The sequence below is a fragment of the Castanea sativa genome, chromosome 3, assembly GCF_040712315.1.
Source record: "Castanea sativa cultivar Marrone di Chiusa Pesio chromosome 3, ASM4071231v1".
NCBI classification, from domain to species: Eukaryota; Viridiplantae; Streptophyta; class Magnoliopsida; order Fagales; family Fagaceae; genus Castanea; species Castanea sativa.
The window spans coordinates 21,636,028-21,662,019 of record NC_134015.1 but is presented as its reverse complement, the minus strand read 5'-3'; the positions used below and the strand labels follow the sequence as shown (position 1 = coordinate 21,662,019).

Here is a 25,992-nt window from a genome sequence, read left to right as displayed (position 1 = left end):
ACAAAGCATAAAGAAAATTTTAAAATATAAAAATAGATAAATACTAATAAATTTTAAACTTTAAACGATTAGAACTTAAAGTAATTCTTTTTATTAAAAGTATTTACTTATTTTATAATTTATAATTATAAATATTTATCTAATAATTTAGTTTTAATTTTTTAAATTTTTTTGAGTTTACATGTGAATTTTTATGAAGCTGTGTGAACCGCACATGCATGAATAATACTGTACAATTTTTGCATTCATTGTCAATCTGTTTGAGGTTTCATCATGTAAGAGTCAATATTATATCATAGACCGATATAATTAACGAAAAAAATTCGATATTATTACTACAATATGATTTCAATTAGATACGTTTCAAACCGAATGCACCCTACAGTATCATATAAGAATATACCAAATCGAAGAAGATAAAAAAATCAATTGCACATCACGGAATCAAATAGGTGCATGGCTTAAATAAAATAACAAAGACATGTATGATTTTGGAAGTTTGTTTGAACTTCGAAGATATTTCCATTCCTTATATATATTTGGACATTGATTTGTAGGGTTATGGTTTTTTGGGTTATTCTTATCTTTCCAACTTTGTTGCTTGGTCCAAATATCTTCTTCTCAAAAACATTGATAGAAAACAATTAAGAGGGCCAATTACTAGTACAGAAACAATGTCCTCCATTTCAACACCGTCAATATATTTGCAAGGCAATGCCCACAAAACAAGTTTTGCGCCAGCAACAAATACAAAGCCTTTCCACACCAGTCTTAAATTTCCATTTTCACAGTCTTTAACAAAAGTTATACGTGTAAACTCATCTAGCACTGCAAAGTATAATGAAGTTGTGGTGGATGAAGAAATTGACAAGATTAGGAGGCTTCAAAACGGGTCTGACGTTCGTGGGGTTGCATTGGAAGGTGAGAAAGGTCGAAAAAAGGACCTTACACCACCGGCTGTGGAAGCCATAGCTGAGAGTTTTGGTGAGTGGGTTACCAATGGCTTGGAGAAGGAAAGTGTGGAAGATGTTAGGGTGTCTCTGGGCCGGGATCCGCGTGTATCGGGGGCTTCTTTGAGCGTAGCTGTGTTTGCAGGACTTTCTCGAGCTGGCTGTTCTGTGTTTGATATGGGACTTGCAACTACTCCAGCTTGTTTCATGAGTACACTGTTGCCTCCATTTGCTTATCATGCTTCTATAATGGTACATAGCTCCGATAACAAATAATTATCTCATACATACATACATACGTACATACATATATATATATATATTTTTTTTCCTTCTACAATGTGTGAATCCAACTCACAAATAGATGCATATATTTAATGTATGACATATCTTTTCAAATGCCTATTAGAGTCTAAAATTTAGAGTGAGAAGTTCTATAAAATTAATACAAGACTTTAATATTAAAAGTATTGTAACTCAATTGATATCTTATGATATAGGCAAGTCCAAGAATTATTGAGTGGTTTTCACAGTCTCATGAGATTCGAAAGGAATGAATGGTAAAGTACAATTAAAAACTCTTGAATTCTTATGCAATTTAATAACATTATATTTTTTTGGTTGAATAAAAAAAAGGTCTCTGTATTCATCGGCCATGCGACTAATAATAATAACAAGAATACTGGTTTGCCACACATGACACAACTGCGGATTGTGTCACATATTTAATTACTCTGTTAATTAAAGCCATGCTTGTATAAATAGAATCTTTCAAACTAACAGGTTAGACATACATAGAAGCAGCTTCTTTTATTCTTATTTGCTGAATATATATAGAGGAAACTTACTAGTTGAGATTCATGACTTTTAAATCAATTGCTGTAATTTCAGATGACGGCATCTCATTTGCCGTACACGCGTAATGGCCTGAAGTTTTTCACTAGGAAAGGGGGACTGACCTCACCAGAAGTGGAGGAAATATGTGACATAGCTGCACGTAAATATGCAAATCGGCTCACAAAAGTGTCAACCATGCTGACCATTCCTCCAACAAGAGTGGATTTCATGAGCAATTATGCCAAGCACCTCCGCGACATTATCAAGGAGAGAGTCAATCATCCCTTGCACTATGACACTCCACTCCAAGGATTTAAGGTTCCCTTAATTTCTATCTTCATTTGTTTGTCTGTTTGTTTCTATGTATATGTTCGTGCATATATATGCATAATTTCATTGACAATTCTTGAAAATCACGGAGCCACTAGTTTTCAATTAACCTTATCCCAAAGTTTTGGCTCTGAGTTGCTTTGAGGGCCTAGATAGTAGATAGATAGAGATAAGATAAATGCTCGTTAAGCTTGGTACGTTGATTCGAGTTTGGCACCTCTTTCCTTCTTTAAAGGATAAATAGACTTAACACACACACATTGTTACACGCAAATAGTGTGCAAGATTTATTTTAAACTAAAATCGTGACTTCCCATAGTTTGTATGTTACAAACACTATCCTACAGAATCAGACCTTTTGATATCCCATTCTTGTCTTCAAGAAGCATTCCTTCAATATCGTGATATCATTTTACCGAAATTTGCAGATAATTGTAAATGCTGGAAATGGATCAGGAGGCTTCTTCACATGGGATGTCCTAGACAAGCTTGGTGCTGACACCTTTGGGTCTCTACACCTCAATCCAGATGGGATGTTCCCCAACCATATTCCCAACCCAGAGGACAAGATTGCAATGGCACTAACTCGAGATGCAGTGTTGCAAAACACTGCTGATCTTGGGATAGTTTTTGATACAGATGTAGATCGTAGTGGTGTGGTAGATAATAAAGGCAACCCAATCAATGGGGATAAGCTCATTGCACTTATGTCAGCCATTGTACTGAGGGAACACCCTGAAACAACCATAGTGACCGATGCTCGTACAAGCATGGCACTTACTAGATTTATTGTAAATAGAGGGGGTCATCATTGCTTATATCGGGTTGGTTACAGAAATGTCATTGACAAGGGAGTTCACCTTAACGAGGATGGTATTGAAGCACATCTTATGATGGAAACATCTGGTCATGGTGCACTTAAAGAGAATCATTTCCTTGATGACGGTTAGTTTTACAATTTGTGCATTCAATTAGACTTAATTTAATCTAGGCTAGTGTACACTACTAACAACTTATCAACTTAAAAGTTCTGAAAAAAATTGTAAAATTATTGTGTACTTATTAAATTAATATTATTAACACAATAAATTTCACAACATTTTTTTCACAACATCGATCCAAACAGATTGTGATGAGTTTAAGTACTAGTTAAGCCTCTTCATGAAATAGTTATACCTTCTGAGTTTGATACTCTAGCATGGTACCATGTAACTTCATAAGAGATACTTGCAATATTTTCGATATTTATTTTTATAAATTAAGTGTAAAAGAAATCTTGTCATAATGGTGTTAAGAAAGAACTTAGATTCAAATTTCCATTTTACTTATTGTAAGCAACCAAAATATGAGGAGTGTTTATTATATACACACTTTTGCACACAACCGTACACACATTCATGCATGCGTATGTTTGTGTGCAAGAGTATGTGTAACAACAATTGCCCAAAAAAAGTGTAATTAATAGTGGTCTTGTTAAGTGTTCTCAAATCTCAAGTCTTTACTCTATTGGATAGGGGCTTACATGGTGGTAAAAATCATCATCGAAATGGTACGAATGAAGCTTGCAGGATCGGATGACGGGATTGGTAGTCTCATAAAAGATCTAGAAGAACCATTTGAATCCGTAGAGCTGAGGATGAATATCATCTCCGAGCCTAGAGAGGCAAAGGCAAAAGGTGTTCAAGCAATAGAAACATTTCGAACCTACATTGAGGTACTTATATATCCTAGTAAAATATATTTAAGTTGTAATGGATACATAGTTACATTATCCAATAAACTTGTGGTTTTGTTTATAGTAATTAACTACTCATTCACTTGTAGGAAGGGCAGCTTAAGGGGTGGGAATTAGACTCATGTGGGGACTGTTGGGTGAGCGAGGGATGCCTTGTAGACTCTAATGACACACCGGTTGCCATTGATGCTCACATGTACAGGTGCAAATTAATAAAAACAAGAATTTACAATAACTTATGGAAAATCTCATTATGAATTGTAAATTTTAGTTTCTATATGAATCTTCATAATGCTGCAAATTCAGGGTTAAAGTTTCTGATGAAGAACACGGTGAACATGGTTGGGTACACATTCGACAGAGTATTCACAATCCAAATTTAGCTGTAAATATGCAATCCGTGGTGCCTGGTGGCTGCCAATCCATGGCAATAGATCTTAGAGACAAGTATGGCTCACTGTCCCTTCACTGCCCATTCAAACATTTATTAATTGTGGTTTTGTTTTATATGGTTTACGATTTTTGATCTTTGTAGGTTTCTCATGGCAAGTGGAATGGATAGAATCCTTGACGTCAGTCAGATTGACAAATTTGCAAAAAGCGTGCGTGTTGGTTAAGTTGCAATGATCTCCACTAGAAGTAGTTGTACGATAAACTTGAGTATAAAAACGTTAGCAATGTTATATCCACCGTATAAGTCAGATTATGATAATGTAATGTACAATAATGATGTATACCATATATTGGTATATTCCAATAATGGTTTTGAAACTTAGACTGTTTAATGAACTGGGAAAGGAAGAGATTTAAGATTTTTGAGATTGGATTGATGTTCAATTGAGGTCAAACTGTGATGTGTCCTTTAATTTTTTAATATATTTGATACTTAAATTGGTTTATATTTTTTGATTTTTCATTCCTGACCCACAAGATGTGCGTGTCTTAATGGTTTGCATGTTGGACATGTTATTCAATTTGCTAAGACTAGGTTCAAGTCTTGCCAACAGCAAGTTTTTATCAATTTGGGAAATTATGCATTTTTTTTAAGGCTGCTTTCCTAAAAAATAGACAAATTAGTAGTTTTTAATTCGTCCCATATATGAAAAGTTTCAAAACTGAGTCAAGATCATAATCAAATTGTTGATAGCCCTATCAACAGGTAGCATTGGTACCATCCTTCAGGCACCATTTACCATTGAAAGTTTGAAACAGGAAAAAGCTTAAGATATGGTAAAGTAGTTGAGTTAATTAGACTTCTCATGATCTTCTTCATGTCTTCTCCTTCTTCTTCTTGGAGTTAATTAGACTCCTTACTTCATTCCACTTTATCATGCTTTGAATATGTTCTTATTAAAATATTGTAATGTTAATGCTCGTACTCGTATAAATTTTTTTCAAAGCACTACTACCTTAGAAAAGTTTAATTTTTTGGGGTGCTAAAGTATGCATAAATGGAGATGGTATTTGACAAAGTATGAAATACCGTGCAGGCGGACCCACGCCGGGGCAGAGGGGGACCATTCCCCCCCCCCCCCCCCACAGCACCCCAAAAAAAGAAAAGCTAATATATGCATAAAAGCTTAAAAAAAAACTGGTACACAAAAAATTAAGATTTGTCCTTAAATATATATATATATATATATATATATATATATATATATATATATTTTCTCTCCTCCTCTAAAATATTTAGATATTGACCTACAAGAAAATAAATAAATAAATAAAATTCATGCCCCTTTAACTAGAAAAACAAAAATAAAAAAATAAATATGGATTAAACAAAAATCGTGCACAAAATAAAAAAAAATACTTATTTTGTATGTTATACTTTGTTGATGTGTTTTATAATATGAAATGTTTAAGAGGTATTTATTTTGTATGTAGTATTTGAAGGAAAAATTCTGGTTTTTCATCTCATCCAAAACCCACAGTGGAAGCAATGAACAAGGGTCTATTTCATTCATGATTGATAACGTGCACTACATAAATTTCAAAATTTAAGAACAAGATAGCGTACCTTGGTGTGGAGAAATTTAAAACAAAGATTAGAAGCACTTGGGAACACTTTTAATCTTCACTCCAATTCCACTTTACGCCCAAGATGTGTGGTCTCTTAATCAGTTTTTCAAAGGGAGAATGAAAGTGTGTCTCACACTCTCTTATACACCGTTTCTTTTTCTTTTCTAGTCTCTTCTAATAAAAATTCTGTATGTTTCTCCCTTTATAACTAACTGATTATCTAATTGGGCTGGCCTATTGGGCCTTTCCAATTGGGCTTTAGTGTGTGGCTTGGAGTGGGACCAAAAGGGACCAATAAGACACTAGCTCCAATGGGCCTTGGGCTTTTCCGTCAACTCTTAACAAGTCCAAAGTTACTATTAATTATATTTAATACCACTATATAAATATAATTGCACTCTAGGCCTTATTAATAAATTATATCCCAAGACTTTATTAAACACGTAACCCCTTCATAAAATATTCGTAGTAACACAAAGTCATAAATATAGACTGCCACTTTATAAATTACTACATCTTATCCTTGAGTACCCGGTTTAATTCTTTAAAATTATTCATTATATATTTATGAAATCCAATTTCATAAATATATACTTTAGTAATTTCTTACTAAAGTGGTTAGGCCTAACTCTCTGAAAACTGAAACCATTAAACTTATCTCAAGGGAATATTTTATATCTCCATCAAGAGACTATGAATTCCGTCTTGAGAATATATGTTCCATCAACACTAAATGTGGCTGCCCAACATACTGAGGTTTTGACCATCACTTCAGATCTCACTCCTGATATATCAAAGCAACCTACACTTCATGATCAGGTCCATTATTCTCTCAGGATTAAGAGTTCATGCAAATAGAAGTCGTGAGATTTATTATTCATTTGACAGTCGTTAGAAGAATAATAAATCTCACAACGGTCTTGTTCAATATGTTTTAACTCTTAAAACATATCAACATATCAACTAGAAGTTTCCACTTCCATGATCAAGACAAATCATCGTAGTTGACACGTTATAGTATTCGCAGATGAAATGCCCAATTTCATCACCGACTACGAATTATAAATTCTGAGTTTACAAAGAACTTGTGATTTACATCTTCTGTGACTTTTCACATAAATCACATACAATGCATCTCATGGACTATATGATAATGTCCCATATTCAAGTTACAACTATTTTAGATAATAATAAAATAACTTTATCAATCACAATATTAAGTCATACATCATGTCATACATAATGTCATACATAATATCATACATAGCATCATACAATAGGATTTAAGAGCACTAATCCTAACAGTATTTTGTTGAATATGAAGTAGATATTAATTTTTATTTTCATAAAATTTTTTTGGTTTTAAGCTTTGCCCCCCCTCCCAGGTATGAATCCTGGTTCTGTCCCTGCCATGCACTATGAACTTCATGTACAATTTGAAGACCTAAAGAAGAAAGAATTTGCTATTAAAGTGCACCAGTGTGGTGTTGGCTAAGGGCCTTCAAATGATTAAGTTAGAATTTCACCCAAGACCTCCATAATGCTTAAAAAGCAGAAGAGTTAGCAAAATGATTCATATAGGAGATCTTGAGTGAGTCAACTTTTTTGGTGTCACTACTCTCATGGGAGACGTGTGGGCTTAGTATGGCGAGTAGAAGCGAATTTCGGGGAATTCATCGCACATTCTGTTGTAGTGGATTTGTGTGATAAACCATAAACTTGGTGGAAGTGGCTAAAAATTACTAAGTGTTGAACCTTTAATATTGTAGACGATGATTTATGTAGATAATGCTCCTTAGGCGAGTTTCCCTCTTCTTCTTAGACGATTGTCTTAGACAATGGTACATTTCTATTTCTCCATCAGTTTTATCAAAGGAAAAATATTCCTTCACACTTGTTCACTATTTCAAACACATATCCTAGAATGCCCACATTTTGACACATAAAAATGGATTTGAAAAATAAAAAAAGGAATGTGAAATGATGATATCTAAAAACCTTTTATGAAATTTATAATATAAAGGGACATGTCCAAGGAGGCACACATTTGGAAAGCTTGGAGGCAATTTGGTAATTTTTGTAAAAATTAGGGGTTGTTTGACATTTCAGGTGATGGACAGGGTAATTTGGTAATTAACTTCTCTAAAATGTAGGAGTACTTTGGTAATTTTGGTGAAAGAGAGAATTTTGTAATTTTTATTGAAAATAGGATTATTTCTATAATTCTGATAGAAGTATGGGGGCTTTTATGTTATTTTATTTTGAAGAAACGTAGATGCATTTGGTAATTTTAGTGAAGGTAGAGACAACTTAGATACCTAAAATTTGGGGTTGTAATTATAATTTCACTGAAATTCGAAGGTTCAAGGGCTTTTATGTTAGGGCCAACTAGGATTGGGATAACTTGGGTTCGATATGATTGAATTGGGTCAAATGGAGTCCACATCACAATGGGCTTTAAGTGCATTAAAGCTTCATAGGCTGAGTAGTGTTTGAGTTAAGTCTTGTGCTTGATCAAGTTTTGGATTGACCCTATAAGGGCTTCAGGTTTGAGCCCATAAACTGGAATGTTGTAGATGGGACTACTTCCTTGGACATACTCCTTATTTAACTAAATTTTGTAATGCTTCAATTTTAAGCATAAAGAAATTCTAAGAGTTTTAGTTTTAATTTTAGTGCAAACATGTTAAAGTGGAACAACCGGTACGATTAGGTCTTAGAGTATATCTCTTGATACCAGATTTTGATATTGAGCCCCCAAAGACTTATTTGGATGTTTCTTGGTGAGAAGTTTTTTTTTTTCTTGGTGTGAAGTTTGTGATAAGTGTGTGACTTGTGTAGACACTTGGCAATGTGTGTGCATTAAGAGTTGCCACCAATCATGGGTTTTCTAGGTGTGATTGATCACCTATATCTGATTTATTTTATCACCTAATTAACTAAATGATTCCCTAATAAGAGCTCTTACGCTAAAAGTGGGAGACAAATGTCTTGAAACAAAGTCATGGACTCGGAAAGTTTTAGGCACCCCACAGATGCCTATCCTAAAATATTACCTTACTTGATTTCACTTCTACTTTCTATTATTTGAAAATAACTCAATTACTTAGCAGTTGGACTTTGGAAACAAATTTATTTAGAAACTATTTTTGGAGGTAGAGGTAGACATGCTTTAATAACATATTTATTTGAAAAAGATAAATTTCAATTTTGGAATTAAATATGGTCAACCTCCATAGCATAGCACCATAATAAGCTCAAATTAATTCACAACTTATTCTCCAAAAGCATTTTTCTCATGCAAAAAGGACAACAGGGAATATACTATGGTTAGACCCTTTTGTGAAACGTGGATGTAATTTGGATGTTATTTAGCAATTTAATCTTGCAGGAATTCCTTTTATTTTGATGAAATTTAGGATTGAAATATGTTGTTGTCAAAACTAAAGCTAGGGATGTCTTTGATGCCGGTGTTGGTCTCCAACGTGATGAGGATGACACATATAGTTTTTCTGAGAATGTTCCGTACAATGTAAGTAGTAATGAGGTTGTGAGTGACAACCTTGGTTGGGCTCGGGATGATGTAGAGGGAATGACAATTGATGCCTCTATCATTGCTCAAAGAGATCTTCATGAAGTGGACAACTTAGACGATTGTGAGTTTATTGACGATGAGTCCAGCAATGAAGATGCCAACGAGGACGAGTACGCTAATGATGAGTAGTGTAATAGTTTAGTGGTGTATTATGTGTTTGGATGTTACAGTTATTAATGAAAATGTATGCCATCATGAATTTGTTGGAATGCCTCTGTGTAGTATTTGATTTCTTTGTTAATGAAACATTAATGTTGTTAATTCCTTAAATTTTAACTTATTATGCATCTAATTCCTTCTCCTGCTCACTATTGGATTTGAAATTCATTTGTTATGAACTTGGATATATGTTCATGTGGTGTTAGGGTTTCCTTTCGTTGTTGTTAAAGTGTTTGGCAAAGAGAAGCTCTTAAACTTCGATATGTGGCTTGTATATGTTGTTAGATATTAAAATGAGTTATTTTACTTTGTGTTTTTCACTTGCATTGTAAGCAATTGATTGTTGTCTATAATTAACATTTTCTTTGTGTTCTAAAGTTGTTGAACACAGGAATGGGAAGGAAACATCCATTGAAGTTTGTTCATGTTGGCGAAGAATCATCACGTTTGAGATAGAGGAGGGAGGAGGAGCTAGAGGCCGGTTGTACTGCTGAGCAGGCAAGAGCCGATGCAAGTGCTGATGGGACACAACCCCCAAGTAGTGGACACGTCTTCAAATGTAATGTTTGATATTTATTACTGGACGCATAATTATGCTGTTGTTGGCTACAGCAATGAGAAGGGATCGTGGATTAACGGTGGTTGAAGTTGGCGAAGGAAATAGATGTTCACGACAGAGCGTGCAGGAGGAGCTGGACGCCGCCTTTGCGGCTGATCAGGCAAGAGAGGATGCAAGTGATGATGATGAGACGCAACCCCCAGGTAGTTTACATGTCTAGGGACAATTTGAATTTTTAGTGTACAAATTTCCTTTAATATTAATATTAATTATTACCATGGTTCGTTTACATGGTTTTTATTATGTTCTTCAGATAACAACAATAGGCTGCCCATTGCTTCTTTTGAATTTTTGAAAATATAAACTTTGTTAATTCACTTATTGTACTGAGTAATAAGTAAATTAACAAAACGAATGGGAAAAAAAAGATTAAGTAATAATATAGTATGAAAATGTCCACATTTACCAAGAGCATATTCATGTTACTTGAGCACTTGAGCTATATACAGTAACTTCTGTAATTGTGAACTTAGAAATTTCATTCGTAATGGTGGTTTTTGAATGTGCAGATGATGTAGTTCAAGAAACCCCAGCATCCAATAATTTGCATAAAAAGCGTGGGAATACGCTGTTTACGCGAATATGGAGTCTTCCACCTAACATGAAAATTGAATGTGACTTAAATGCACACGGCCAAGCAATTGGGGAGAGCGGAAAAACATTCAAAAGGTGGTTGGGCACTTTTTGCCTCAGCCACGTCTACTGCTCACTTGTGCCAACTGCTTGGACGCGTGTCCCGACTAGCAACAAAGTAGATTGTTGGACGGAAATTAAGGTAGTATCAAATTAAGCTACTTTAAACTGTTATGTATAATCGTGTGTGTGGTCAGTCTCTGATTTTTCAGTAGGGTGGACTATTGTACTATGCTAACTCAATTTTTGCATTGCAGAAACGGTGGATCATTGACCCAGAATTTATCCAACCAGCTGATCAAATGACTTAGGCAATGCACCAGCTGGGGGAATTGAGGAGGAATCGACGGGGCAAGTTGAAAAGGAAATGCTACAAAGATGATGCGTCGAGAGCAGATGTCATTCAAAGCAGACCAGATTGGGCTGACGAGCAGCAGTTTATTCAGCTAGTTGACTATTGGTTTCATGAAGACACGCGGGTATGGAAATTTTCTTGCTATTTTATCTGTTAGTGGTAATATACATATGATGGGGTATTTGAATTTACCGAGTACAGTTTATGGACACACTGATTTTTTTTGTTTTCTTTTGTTCGTAGACATTAAGTAGTACGAACAAAAGAAGTCGTGGTAAACAGAAGGAGATCGCAAGATCAGGGCCTATAAGTTTTGCCAAAACTGCAGATGATATGGTAAGAAATGCAATATATAACAACTACCCAGGGTTTTAATATTGTACAATTTTAGATTCAAATGTAAAGAATATAAAGAGTTTGATGAAACTAATTTACAGAAGAATCTTGAGCATTTTGTGTGAATTAATATGGAATTGTTAGCCTTGCTTGCCTCATTAGTAAAATTCTGTAATAAAACGTCCGGTCAGAGGACCATGTGAGGTTTCATATTGATGCAAATGAGAGCACAGTGTTGGGGTAAGGAAGACTTGGCTTTTTTGCATGTTCATGACTGTGAATACACATTTCTTGTGGTGTTTCTTGTTCTTAATTAGTGATTTCATTAAGAATTATGTTTGCCACATTGTGAACTTGCTATATTGGTTTGGTATATAGCGATTGGTTGTTCTTTGAATGTGCTTTCCTTTATTACATTCTCTGTGGAAAACTAAATAGGTTGAAAGTGGACAACTCCAATACAATTGGCATGCATATGTTTGGTAGGTGCATGCATACAACACATAGGAGTGATTAATGCAGAGTGATAATGTGTGACTATGTTTAAGGTACAATTGTAGGATGCCTAGTTGGTGGTTTTGACTGATAAACATGGCTATCACATGATTGATTACAAAACTCATATTTGCATCTAAACTGAAGCTGATTTAACTTGTACATGGAAGGGAAAAAAAAAAACAATGCATGAATGTACTATCAAAGTACACCTATTTGTTACACTTTGCACAAGATAGGAGTATTGACACAAGGATACAACATACTTTTTTCAAAATATGTTTGTGAACCATTTTCCTACAAACAAAGTAAGAATAAGTAAACCATTAACTGCTGTCTTTCCTTGTAACATATTAAAAGGAAATTTTGTTTGAAAAAATGATTGTCATAGTTGAGTTGGAGGAATGTATTGAAGTTGATGAACCATTAAGGAATATGCATCTGAAAAGTTATGTACATTGTCATTTATTTTTATTTAGAAACTTAGATTTTATACTACAACGGTGTAATTCTGAGTGCAGAATGCATTTTACTTACTATTGATTCAATGACAAACCATACAACTTGAGTGTATTAATAATTTCAATGAATATAAACCTGTGTGTAATATTTACTTTTTTTTTAACCTGTTACACTTTGCTTCTCTATAAACAGTTGTCATATATGTATATTTATATGTTGGTCAAGGAATTAGGCAATGACATACAACAACAAAGCTGGCTTCTATGCATAAAGATAGGGACCAAAACCGCTTCATACTAAGCATTCGCATAAAGATAACAAAACTTGTCTTCTTGAACGTAATAATGTAATGGTTTTTATTTTATTATACATTATACTGCATGTTATGAGTGAAATTTCATTTGCTAAGTTTGGTTGTCGATTGCTGCTTCATATCACCAACATAAATTTTCACTATTGTAATGAGAATGTTGAATATGTAGGCAAAAGAAACTGGGCAGGCAGTGGAGCGTGCCGTGCTTTTTGCGAAAGTGTACAGCACCAAAGAAGGGCATCCTGTTACTCCTGATGTGGGGAGAAGATTGTAAGTCGTATATCGTAACCTATTTTTTTTGTATTTTGTGCGTGAATTGTTTAGAGCAAGTACTATGTTATTTGGTTCTTGTGTGATAATAGAAACAAATGATTGAAATTTTAAATTGTGGGAGCTCACTACAAGGATCATGGCGCGAAGGAATCCTATGGTCAAAGGATGATGCTTTTGCCCAAGTGATGGGGGCAGAACGCTCTGGACGTGTTCATGGGGTGGGTTTTGGACCAACTCCATTAGGAAGAAATAGGTCCAACCGTTCATGCTACACAGTTCCACCGTCGTCCATCGAAACAGCCCATAGAATGACTGAATTGGAAACTTCGCACCAACCTTTGAGGGACCAACTTGCCCAGGTAGAGCAAAGGCATCAGGAGCAAATCGCGGACTTACATGAGCAGCATAAGGCGGAACTCACCTCAGCAATTGCCCAATCAGAAGCAAAGCATAACGAACAAATGGCAGAGGTGATGAAAACAATGGGCGACATGTTACGTGATTTACGCCCACTTATAAGTGCTTCACAGCTGCAGTCTCAGGTACTAAAAATGTTGTGTTTAATTTAATTTAAAGAAAATAGTGGTTTATTGCAATGAATTGTTACGTTAGAAATAATACGATGTGTTTAATGTATTCAGGGTAACGCTGCATCTAAATGAAGACTCTTCGTGGATATTTTGTGATTGTATATTGTATTATATACAGATTGACAATATTTTGGCTGTTCATGAAGGAATATGGTAGACATTATTATTATTTTGATATTATACACAGGTCAATCATGCCATTCAAAGATGGCCAATATTTTTTGTGCACAAAAAACCTTGTAGTTGTATCTCTTGTATATGTAGACAACTACATTGATGCTTTAACAACATAGAAGAACGACCAAGAGGATTAAATAGTGAAGCCATGCATTCTCATTGTAAGTTTGAAATATGAACAATACCATTTCGTAATTTGTGGTTTGATTTGTTTTCTTTATTGTTATTTTAATACTTTTTGCTGGTTTAATTTGTGTAATTTTGTTGGATAGGAAAGTTTCCATTATCGCTCATGTTGATAATGGCAAGTCGAGTCTTTGTTGACAGGCTTTTGGAGCGCACTAGGACCATTAAAAGAGGACATGGTCAGCCTCAGTACTTTCACAAGTTGTAGGTATGTCGGCACTTTTAAAAGATTTGTTTTTGTTGTTGTTTAGAAAGAATTTGACCTTTGGTATTCAAAGGAATTTGTATTGCTTTTGAGTGGGCTTGTTTAAGAGTGATGAGTGAAGTTTATACTTGTCACGTTGTCTAGGAAGAGACATGCATAGGGAATGATATGAAATTAATAGTGCTTTTGAGTGTATGACAACTGAGAAGCTATGAATTTTTACTATTTACTAGGAAAAATTGGGTAAAAAGTTGCGAACCTTAGCAATGCTTCAAAAAAAATAAAAATCTTCGAAGCTATGTCAATTTTACTATAAATAGTTTCCAAATTAATGTGCAAACCAATGTAATTAGTGTCACATCAACAATAATTTGACAAAGCAGTTTATGTAGTATCACTCTTGTCGTTGTTAGTTGCTAATGCTTGTTATTGTGTTTGTTGAAATTCATGGAGCATTTGTGTGTGTTGCTAAGAAGTGGAAAAAATGAGCCGTGTTGGGATCAGTGGGGACTTGGTGAACCACTTGTTGAATTTCACGAAGAGCTTTGAGAAATTGATGTTTCCTTTGTAGGAACATGAGTCCAATAAGAACAAGGGTGTGTTGAGCATTCCAGTTGACATTTTGATGTTGCCAAGGAGTACATTTTCTACATGGACGTGCCTGGTCTGTCCAAGTCTGATATTCAGGTGTGTCTATCTTTTCCACCTTCCTACATTGCTATAGGGTTTTATTTTACAATATTGTGTTTATTGAATGGTGTGGTTGGATTTAGAAGTTTGTGGAATTTGATGAAGAGGAGGTACAAGGTTGAAAGAGCTTGTAGTGATAGTTGCACATTCATTTTCATTTGATGAAGAAGAGAATGGGTTGTTTCTAGTTAGGTGCAAAAATTTGAGAGAGCATCTGCTGATAATGTACATCCAATTTATTTTGATATGGATATGGTCCATTGAATGTGGAAGATTTTGATTTCATAAATTGGGTAAAAAGTTGTAGAGACCAAATTTCATCCGCAAAAATTCTAATTGCTTTAGAATTATAAACGTGAATTGGGTAAAAAGTTGTCTAACGTTACCAAGCATTCTCATTAGAGTGTCTGTATTTATAAATACAACATTGTTGCAAGGAGGTAGTTTGTGGGATGGCCATTTGGTTTTCTGGGTTGGGTCTTTTTTTGCTTGCATTGCTTATTATTGTTTCTCTTTGAGCTTGTCAAAGGAATTTCAATTTGCGAGATCCCTTCGAAGTTAAAAACTTTGTTCTAGTGTATATGAAGAACGTAGTATTATTAGAAGATTTTACAGTAATTTTGGTTTGTAGTTTTGTAATTTTGTTCTCAATGGCACAATTTGCCACATTTTATTCTCATGTAAAGCTTGCTATCTCTAGTATAATGGTCTCTATGGCTAGCAAATGTTCATTGCCACATTTTAGAGTGTTTGTATTTATAGATGCAGCCGCTAATCTTGTCTAATTGCTGCCATTATATTTTTGTAGTGCCATTGAAACATAAACTGTGTTCTACCTGGAAGGCAACAAGGGTATCCACTTGTAGACAAGAGCTTGGAGATGGGAAGGAACCCCTAGAAGCATCTGTGTAATGTTTGTAGTTGAGGATGGTTGAAAAATCATATGTTGATGCTTGTTGCAACTTTTTTGCTATATTCAACTGCATATTCCTTGAAGGTTGATAATTTTCCATAGTCTTTAAAGCTTGATTGAGATTGTGACAGGTTTGAGATTCTTATTTTGTTGCATGCGTTGGAATTTTGCAGGAATAAGAAGTTGGAATTATGTGTGTGACAGGTTTTTTATAGTAGCGTTTGTAAAATTTATAGTAGCATTTGTAAATGCATTTGTCATGTGGCCTACAAATTAAAAAAAAGAAGAAGTCTATAGCCACGTTTTAAAAACGCGGCTATAGACAAATTCAAAAAACGATACAGGGGTTATAGTCGCGTTTTCAGTAATGGGTTGAAGCCACGTTTTTATAAACGTGGCTATAGGACATACTCTAGCCACGGTTTCAGAACCGCGGCCATAGCCATGTTCTATAGCCACGTTTAAAACGTGGCTATAGGGCAATTGGTTGCCTGCCCGGAAGCAAGATTAGCCGCGTTTAAAACGCGGCCATAGTTGTGGAATAAAGCCACGTTTTTAAAAACGCGGCTTTATCTCACAACTATGGCCGCATTTTTTAAGAAGTCTATGGCCGCGTTTTAAACGCGGCTAATCTTTCTTCCGAGCAATCAACAATTGCCCTATAGCCACGTTTTAAACGTGGCTATAGAACGTGGCTATGGCTGCGGTTCTGAAACCGTGGCTAGAGTATGTCCTATAACCACGACTACAAAAACGTGGCCATAGGCCCATTAAGACTATAGTTACACATTTTAGGCCATGGTTGAAAACGTGGCCAAAAAAAACGCGGCTATAGACCAAATCGTCCTATAGCCACGTTTTTTCGAGCTATAGCCACGTTTTAAAAACACGGCTATAGAACCTTTTTTTTTGTAGTGACACATATAGATCCGGAGAAAACAATCACCCACTTTCACTCTTTTAACTAATACAAAGCCTCTCAATTATTACTGCATCAAATGGCTTCAGTAAGGCCACACAAGATTAAAATTACATTCATAATTCATAATATTATAGGAGAGAAGAGTCATACTAAGACTCACTCTCTTATTGTCATACACAACAATATAATACAACATAGCCTTTTTTTTTTTGTCTATGCCTGGGTAAGGTGCGAATCAAGGTCTTTGCTCAGATCAAGTACAAACTGAAGCAGCGAGTTTGGTTCTGGAATACTCTCGTTCAGCTTTTCATATTCCATAGTCCAATGCACCAAGCTGCCCTCACCCTTTGGAGTAGCTTTAACAGTGGCTTTGAGACTCTTGTACTCCTGAAGCATATCTCCTTCAATAACTTTGAAAGTGATCGAGTTGTTTTTTTCATCTATTGCTTCGATTATCTCCTTAGCAACTTTAGCTTTCCCATCTGTAGTTTCAAATTAGAAGAGCCAATTAATGATGTTAACATCAGGCTATTGCAAAGGAAACGAAAAGTAATGATACCTGGTGTATGTTTGGATAGAGCTGAAATTTGTTTTCAGCTGCGTCTAACATTTTTCTGTGAGTCTCGTGCACTGTTCATGGGACCCACAAACTACTTTTTTCAAAAAAACAATTTTAAAACTGGGTCTCACGGCACTATTCACATATTTAAAAATTATTTTGTTACAGTATTTTTAGTTTTCAAGAATAAGCAGTATTCAAACACACCTTAACGTATGAATATATTTTTTTGAAAAATAGAATGAGAAGGTTGGGGTAGGTGGGATTTTAAATGGATGTAAATTTTTGAACATGAAATCATGAGTGCCACGATTTTATTTTTGTTAGTTGCCTACCACTTTTTTTTATATTTTTTTATAAATGTTTTTTTTTCTTTAAGTGATGCTAGAGATATTATTGCAAATTTGGCTAGATAATTAATTAAGACATTTAATATGTCTTAAGATTACACCAATTACATTTATTGTTACATTGATTTTTATAAACATTTTTTAGTAAAATTTTATCAAATGTTTATCTCTTTCATTTAATTTTAATTTTATTTTATGATAACGTCCAAGTTAAACTTTCCTGAATATATGTAGTGAATATAACACTTGGCCTTTCTACGTTAAAAAAAAAAAAAAAATTATATATGCACAAGATATATATAACCAAAAGCTCTAAAGCTCCCAAAATTTTTCATGTTAGCACAATATTTAAATAAAATTATCATTTTATTTAAATAAAATTATTTTTGTTTAGTCCAAAGTTTATACAAGGAGTGAAATTCTATCTCTCTAACAAGTCCAACTTAAGTTTAAACTTATCATTTTTTTAAAACAATTTTCCACATCAGCACAATATTTAAATAAAATTATTTTTGTTTAGTCCAAACTTAATAAGGAGTGAATCTCTATCTCTCTAACGAGTCCAACTTAAACTCAAACTCATCATTTTTTTTAAAAATAAAATTATTTTTATTTAGTCCAAACTTAACAAGGAGTGAAACTCTATCTCTCTAACAAGTCCAACTTAAACTCAAACTCATCATTTTTTAAAAATAAAATTATTTTTGTTTAATCCAAACTTAACAAGGAGTGAAACTTCATCTCTCTAACAAATTCAATTTAAACTCAAACTCATTATAATCATTTTTTTTAAACAAAACTATATATATATATATATATATATATATATATATATATATATATATATATATATATATATATATATATATATAACCGAAACTTCCACAATTTTCCACGTCAATACAATATTTAAACAAAATTATCATTTTATTTAAATTTAAATATTTTTTTATTTATTTCAAACTTAATAAGGAGTAAAACTTTATCTCTGTAACAAGTCTAACTTAAACTTAAACTCAAACTCAAACTCATCATTTTTTTTTTAAAATAAAATTATTTTTGTTTAGTCTAAACTTAACAAGGAGTGAAACTCTATCTCTCTAACAAATCCAACTTAAACTCAAACTCATTATTATCATTTTTTTAAACAAAATTATTTTTGTTTAGTTCAAACTTAATAAAGAGTGAAACTTTATCTCTCTAACAAGTCTAACTTAAACTCAAACTCAAACTCAAATGTTGATAAAAAAAACTTAAATAAATCATATATTAAGATTATCCTAAACCTGACTTTATTTGGATAAATATAAAAGTTATCAACTATTAATAAAGTTCAACTTCTTTGGATAATATAACAATTCTACTACAACTTCTTTAAAAAGTAATTTTCGTACATAAATTACCAAATTCTTTTTAGCTGTTTTATACAAGATAAAAAAACTTGCAATAATTGAAATTATTCTTTTGAATGTAACTCATCTTTCAATTATATTTCTCTATTGTTTAGTCATATATATATTTTGTTTTGTTTCAATAATTTCTAAGCAGTGAATCATCTGATTCTTTAATATTTTTTGGTCTTTTAGAAGTTTTAATATCTATATTTTTTAGTTATATTTTTGCAGTATTTGAAATTTTCTAACAAATTTTTTGTAAGTCATTGCACGTTCCAGGAATGACTTTTTCATCAAATTGTAACACAAATTGAAGTTATACAATAATGAATCATGCAATGGTGTAGTTTTTTAATCAATTTAAGATTTTATAAAATTATTTTAGTTTACTTCACAAAGATATAGGTTTCCGTGCATAGAACGAGTTAGCGACTAGTAATAATAATACGCATGATTTAAAAAGTTTCATTTAATTAGTCATTTTTTTAAGGAAACATTAAAAAAAATTTGATGCTAAAGGCCATTTAATTAGTAGTTAAAGGATGTGTATATATGATTTCTTTTTTAATTTATGGTATTTGTACTTTGAAGTATATACATAGTTCTTTACTCATATATTGGTAATTTTGGTATTTGTTAGTAATTTATGCGTGAAAAAAGAGTGATTCTTTAACATACGTTGTCAATATCAAATTTTAATAAAAAAGAGTAAAATTACAAATATATATGACACCTTATTTTTATTTTTATTTTTTCCTTTTCTCATCATGTACCAAGTAGTGAAGTACCAACCTAGCTAAGGAAGGAAACGGGGATGGAGCTAAAACTTTGAGTTAAGGGAGGTAGTTTACCATTGACTGTGTGCAGTGGTTTCAACCTCTCACTTTGCTTTTACTTAACTGTTAAGATTTTTATTTATTTATTGTGGGTAAGAACAAAATTATTTTTGTTTAAAATTTTTTAAAGGGCAAGGCTGTTTATTTTGGATAAAATTGGTTAATTGAGCTTAATTTTTTTTCTTTTTTGTTTTACTATTTGTACTTTTTATTGTTGAGCTATTTTTGTTGGGCTTGTATATTTTGTTTTAGATTGTAGATCTATAAATTTTTTTATGGTTACTAAAATGAGGAAAATGCTAGAGTTATAAGTTTTTTTTTTTAATTATAAATTATTGATATGATAAGTGATTACTAATAAGTAAAAAAATGCTATGAGTGGTGAGCCCATTATGCAAACTAATAAGAATTTGCTACTAAAATAGTTTGTAAAAATGTTGTAAAAAAACTTGTGAGTATAGCATTACATTTAAAAGAATCAATGATATTGTTTAATGGAAACAAAATGTAATTTTATAGAACAAAATTTCTAAAATTAGTATACATATATGATGATATATATATATATTTTTTAAATGGCGGTGGGGGTGGAGGTGGGGTTGGGGGTGGGGAATGTCCAATGAAATAGCTCCGTCCGTGGAAGGAAGAGAGAATATTTTTCTCTCAATTCTTTTTTATTTTTAAATTGATCCAAACCAAAGAAAAAAGTAGCAGTTTTTCTTAGATAGATTTTTCCGTACAAAAATATAAGTCGACATGCAGTCTAATTCTAAATCCTATGTGATTATCTATGGTGCTTATCCATCTCTCTTTTCCCATTAGATAGAAGATAGGGCACACACTATTCATTCCATTAACTCAACTGTAATCATTAATATCTTGTTTCATCATCTACTGTCATGTTCAGTCAAGCAGGAAGCATTAGTGATTCATCGAAAGTTAGACTATATTACGAGTATATTGAGTATATAGCTTGATCAAGCACGTAAACCCAAAATAATACATAGACATATATACATATAGTATATGATCTGGCGTCGCCTTACCATGGACGTAGTCCCAGAAGATGACAGAGCCCTCTTTGCCCCAATCACCTTCATGTAAAGCACAGCCCTGTACTTTGCCAGGGGACACATTGGATATGTGGTGTGGCCTGCAACTGAAGAGCTCGTGAAATTTTTCAGCGGGAGCCTTAATTTCTACATCAGCCTCCACGTTACCAATTAGAGACATTTTTTTCTTTTTTTTTCTTTTGGGAGATGATTTTCCAAAACCAACTAGCTTTACAAGTTTTTTTGCAGTAGAAAACACTTGGGGCTATTGCCTTTAAATAGAAGATTTCTGAGTGGTCTCTCGTGAAGATCCCGATCACACTCTAGATTACAACTGCGACATGGCCCCCATTCATGGCACATAACGTCAAAGGAGAAGGTTTTGTGTCTTTTCAAATTTCATGATTGGCCTTTGCTTTATTATTAGTTTAATCGTTACCGACAAATTAATTGTACATGATAGCAAGAGTTTGTAGACGAAATAATTGTACGGATGATGTGCCTTGTACACAAGATTAACTTGGTTCGTGAATTCCTGCAAAGATTGTTAGGAGACTTTCGAGTGATTTGATAAAATACAAATAAATTTATTTGCATATTGAGTTTTGTTATTTGGAGAAAATGGGCAGTTTGATGAGGTATTTTAAGTATCAGTTTTTAGTATTTAAACAATATAACACGTATTTTTACACTTTTTTATCCATACATATTTTTAAAAATTACAAACAATATTATTAAAACAATATTACTAAACTGCCCTTTATATGGTATATTGAGAGCTGAAGGTTTTATTTTTTATTATTTGTTTATTATTATTGTGCAAGATTGAAAGCCTTGATTGAGTTCAATCCGGGGCTCGATCGTGCAACAATGATGATTGAAACAGGAAGTCTCGGTAGACTCTCGATTGAACGAGATCTTATTATGCAAATTCGGAGTTATTCCTTCAGAGGATGTGCTTGTAGCCACCTCAAGCTAAATCTTCACTATTATTTAAACCTTATTTTAACTCTAAAATGTGAAAGTTTTCTTGTTTGTTAGGATCCAGTGTTGACTTATTCCATGATATCCATGATAACTTTGATTTTATTAGTTGGTTTTAAAATTGAAATGTAATATTGGAAATGAAGTTGAAGGTTGAAGCAACAATTCATTGTACAAAAACAAAGACCTCGGTCGAGTGAGGATTAAAGCTCGGTCATGCAAGATCAAATAGAAATTCTCGGTAGAGTCTCTTTAGATACTAGGTCAACCAAGACCCGATACTGGAAATTTCGATATTTGCTTCCATGGCAACTTTTGTAGCCACCTCAAGCCTAAACCCAACATGTATAAAACCCTATTTGTAACCATAATTTCGTAAGAAAGAAGATCACAAAAATACAAAGAGAAACTTAGAGAGAGAGAGAGAGAGAGAGCCTTTTCTTAGTCAATCCTCTCTCATTATTCATTCTTGAGAGGCTGAGAGTTTCAGTCACAAAGATTACCATCATTGTGTTGGAAGCACTACTAAAACAGAAAGGCAACATCAAATTTTCAAGAAGTCTTGGAGTAGCTGAAAGATTAGTTTAATTACAACGTGACTTGTGGCAACAAGTTAGGAGTTTGCAGTTGCATGTAGGAGCAAAGATCTTGGGCATATAGTTTGACTATATGTATGGGGAAGTTGTATGAGTATTGTGTGTATGAAACAACTGCAATAGTGAACTTGTCGATATGGAACAGATGCCATTGCGATTTGGGTTTTCACACACATGGTAGTCTGTGTACGTGTGTTTGTGATTTTGTTTATTTTGAGAATCAAGTTTCCTATTTTTAGGTTAACGCAACATGTCCTTAGTTAAACTTCCCCATACTTTGAGGTAGTCCAAGCTAGACTTACGCCCTCCCCAAATCTTATAAGGAGTTTTATTAGTTTTCTTATAAAATACCTTAATTTCTATGTGATTAATTGAAAGAATGGATTCCCTCAATGTATATGTTTGTGGATAGTTCGAAACTAACAAGTATAACATTCATCATTTTCTTTTGAGTGTAGCTTTTTTTTTCTTGATTAATTCATTAGATTTAAGTGAGTAAGGTCTTACCACATGATTTATGCAATTTTGTTCACAAAAGTCTCTAAAAGGAACAAGCATGCCTTTCATAAATTAAAAAAAAAGAAAAAAAGAACAAGCATGCCAATTTCATATAGTAGGCTGTTTTAGTTTGGTTAAAAGGAGTAATATATTTTGGTACCATTTAATACTCGTGTACAATTCTTAGTTATAGTATTTTTTATTTATATATAATTAAATGTAAGATAACTATTTTTATTGACATATAAAATAAAAAATTTAAATATATATCTTTATATACTATACTTCTCTACAATTTAAACTTTTATAAAACCAATATCTTATTTTAGTAATTGTTGGATTATTTAATATATATTTTATTTTTATTTTTAATTATGCTAATACATTAGCACAAGTTCGTCTTGCCAAAAAGAAATAAAGAAAAAAAACCCAACATACTTTCCTTATTCTATTTTTTTTCTTTTCTTTTCTTTTATTGTGCTCCACAGGTTGGCCTTCCAAGTTCCCATGACCTTTATTAATTTCATCTCTTGCGAACCTTCTAGTTCTGCCCTGCAGTACCTTCTAGATTTTTTGGGTCTTTTTTCATCAATGATTCGTCGGTGCCGACACTCACTACCCGGCCGTTACAGTGAGGAAGAGAAAAAAAGAAGAAGAAGAAGTGTTATTTGTAAATTTCATATCAGTTTGGTCAGTGTTAGAACTAAGATTTTTGTCAGAGGAAAAAAAAATTAAAAAAAAAAATTACAAGTGAAATTAATCTAAAAAAATTAATCGAATAATAATAACAAAATAAATAAATAATTGTAAGCAAATATGAATATATTTCATATTATTAATATAAATAAACAAAAATAACCAATTCATAGTTAGTATTTCAAAATTTACAACAAAAGGTTTACAAATTGATATGGTAAAAATGTCATTAGTGTTAATTAAACAATATATATAATGAATAAATGTTTGAAATTATTTTATGTGATTGGTGAGATGCTAACATGTAGAATATAAGTAATAAAATTTGTAATATCTCTAGCGTCACTCAACAATAAAATACTATAAAGAGTATCATGAATAGTAAAAATGGTAAAAATAACGATAGAAAAGGAAAAAAGAAAAAAAATAGTGAGCTGCGTGAAAAGTTCATATGGTATTTGAGAATAATTTTTTTTTCTTTATTTTTCCTTTTGTCAGAGTTACTTTCAACTAAGTGGGAGCCACTTTTTCATTTTCTATATAGTGAGGAGCTACTTAAGATTACATACACAAGGATACCATTAAGAGCACTCACATCCGGAATGCTAAATGCCATATGTTTCCTTTATTTAACATTTGTCCCTAAAAAAACCTTTTACATTCAAAATTATAAAAGTGAAGAATGTTAAATTTTTTTCTATACTGGTACAGTGCCATCCTACTTTTATGATAGCACTGTAGAATATTGCATATGTTTTTTAATCTGTTTTATTGTTTCTCTCTCCTCTGTGTCAGACTTCTCAACTCTCTTTCTCTTTCCTCACATTTCGTCTCCCTCTGTCTCTTTGAATTGCTTTCAACTCTCACTCTCTCTTTGTGCTGGTGGTTGGGTCTCCACGGCGGTGGATCGGTGGGTTCTGTGGTTGTTTGTTTGTTTGTTTTTTTTTTCTTTTTTTGGGTTGTGACCGGTGCTTAAAGGAAGAGGTGGGCATGGCTGAAGTGGGTCTTGGCTCTCTCAAGTCCGATGTTGCTGGGTTTTGTTGGTCGTCGGAGATTATCAGTGTTTGGGTCCGATTTTGTTGGGTTTGGGTCCAGTGTTGTTGGGTTTCAGCATTGTGGTTGTTGGCGTTCTAGGTTTTTTGGGTTTTTGGGTTGCTCAAATTGATGATGGGTTTGGTGGAGATCGGCGTGGGTCATGGCGAGGTCGTGCGTGGTGGAGATGGGGGTGGATTCCGATGGGTTTTGCTATGGATTTCTGATGGGTTAAATCTGATTGGTTGGACTTTGGTTGGATTTTGGATTCCGCATGGTTGGACTTTGGATTTTGGATTCAGATTGGTTGGTTTGGGTTGGTTTGGTTTGGTGGTGATGTGGTGACAGTGTGGTGGTGGTATGTTGGTGTGGTGGTGGTGACTGTGGTGGGTGGTTGAGAGAGAGAAATAGAGATTAGAGAGAGAAGTGAGAAATATTTTTATATTATTTTAATGTGTAGTATGGTAAAATAAAAGTTGGGATGTTGGGTGTATTGTAAAATCAAAGAAAGATCATATCATGCACAACAGCGGGGAAAAAAAAAAAACACACAGATATGATCACTTAGGAAAACCAATGAAAAAAACCGTCTCAAGGTAAAAAGTAAGAGAGAATTTGATCTAGTTATTCTCAAGATAAAACAAATCCAGTATAAGAGAATTAAAATTTTTACAAAAGATTTAACCCTAAATCTATTGCTACCTCCAGTAGTAACTTACTAACACAACCACGTACAAGTTCTGATACCATGGACTCCTCTCTTGAATTTGCAGAACACAAACTCCCACATTTGTGACTTTGAAGTCCCACACAAAGATTTCAGATCAGAGTTTGTTGATCTTGCAGCAACTAAATTCCATTAGCACTTGACTGTAGATCTTGGTCCGATAGACACTTATTGAGTTAGAAGGTATAGAACCTCTCAAATTTCATAGAAGTAACTCACAAGATTTTCAAGAGTCTTCAAAACATAGTAATGGTTTTCCTTTTATACTTAGGAGTGTTAGAATGAAACTCTAAACATTTTTGTGGGCTTAGGCCTGATTTAAAATTCTACAGAAATTATTTTTTTGCGATATTCGATCGGTCAAGCCTTATACTTTGATTGGTCGAGCTTTATAGAATTTCAATTCTTTTTCTAGTAGATTGAATATTTTTTAGTCTTGACTTGAAACACTTTGAGCAATGTCGAACACCT

General features: G+C 33.3%; 2 protein-coding genes across 2 annotated transcripts; one reads left to right on the top strand and one right to left on the bottom strand.

Moving 5' to 3' along the window:
• Positions 1-574: 574 nt before the first annotated feature.
• Positions 575-4,671, top strand: LOC142627642 (uncharacterized). The gene is made up of 7 exons (XM_075801522.1): positions 575-1,202; positions 1,842-2,105; positions 2,546-3,062; positions 3,632-3,831; positions 3,942-4,054; positions 4,159-4,299; positions 4,388-4,671. Exons 1-7 carry the CDS (start codon positions 675-677, stop codon positions 4,467-4,469), a joined length of 1,845 nt encoding a protein of 614 aa, XP_075657637.1. The 5' UTR covers positions 575-674; the 3' UTR covers positions 4,470-4,671.
• Positions 4,672-16,833: 12,162 nt separating this feature from the next.
• Positions 16,834-21,248, bottom strand: LOC142628296 (MLP-like protein 31). Its single transcript, XM_075802392.1, has 2 exons — positions 20,983-21,248; positions 16,834-17,279 (listed from the first exon to the last, which is right to left on the bottom strand). Exons 1-2 carry the CDS (start codon positions 21,167-21,169, stop codon positions 17,011-17,013), a joined length of 456 nt encoding a protein of 151 aa, XP_075658507.1. The 5' UTR covers positions 21,170-21,248; the 3' UTR covers positions 16,834-17,010.
• Between the last annotated feature and the right edge of the window lie 4,744 nt (positions 21,249-25,992).

What these genes read in the sequence shown, in the direction of transcription:
- LOC142628296 (XM_075802392.1), bottom strand. Translation starts at nt 21,169, where the DNA reads ATGTCTCTAATTGGTAACGTGGAGGCTGATGTAGAAATTAAGGCTCCC. An exon ending in CTTCTGGGACTACGTCCATG is followed by an intron (nt 17,280 to 20,982) that starts GTAAGGCGACGC and finishes TTGAAACTACAG; the next exon opens with ATGGGAAAGCTAAAGTTGCT.
- LOC142627642 (XM_075801522.1), top strand. Translation starts at nt 675, where the DNA reads ATGTCCTCCATTTCAACACCGTCAATATATTTGCAAGGCAATGCCCAC. An exon ending in GAATCATTTCCTTGATGACG is followed by an intron (nt 3,063 to 3,631) that starts GTTAGTTTTACA and finishes TCTATTGGATAG; the next exon opens with GGGCTTACATGGTGGTAAAA. An exon ending in ATTGATGCTCACATGTACAG is followed by an intron (nt 4,055 to 4,158) that starts GTGCAAATTAAT and finishes CTGCAAATTCAG; the next exon opens with GGTTAAAGTTTCTGATGAAG.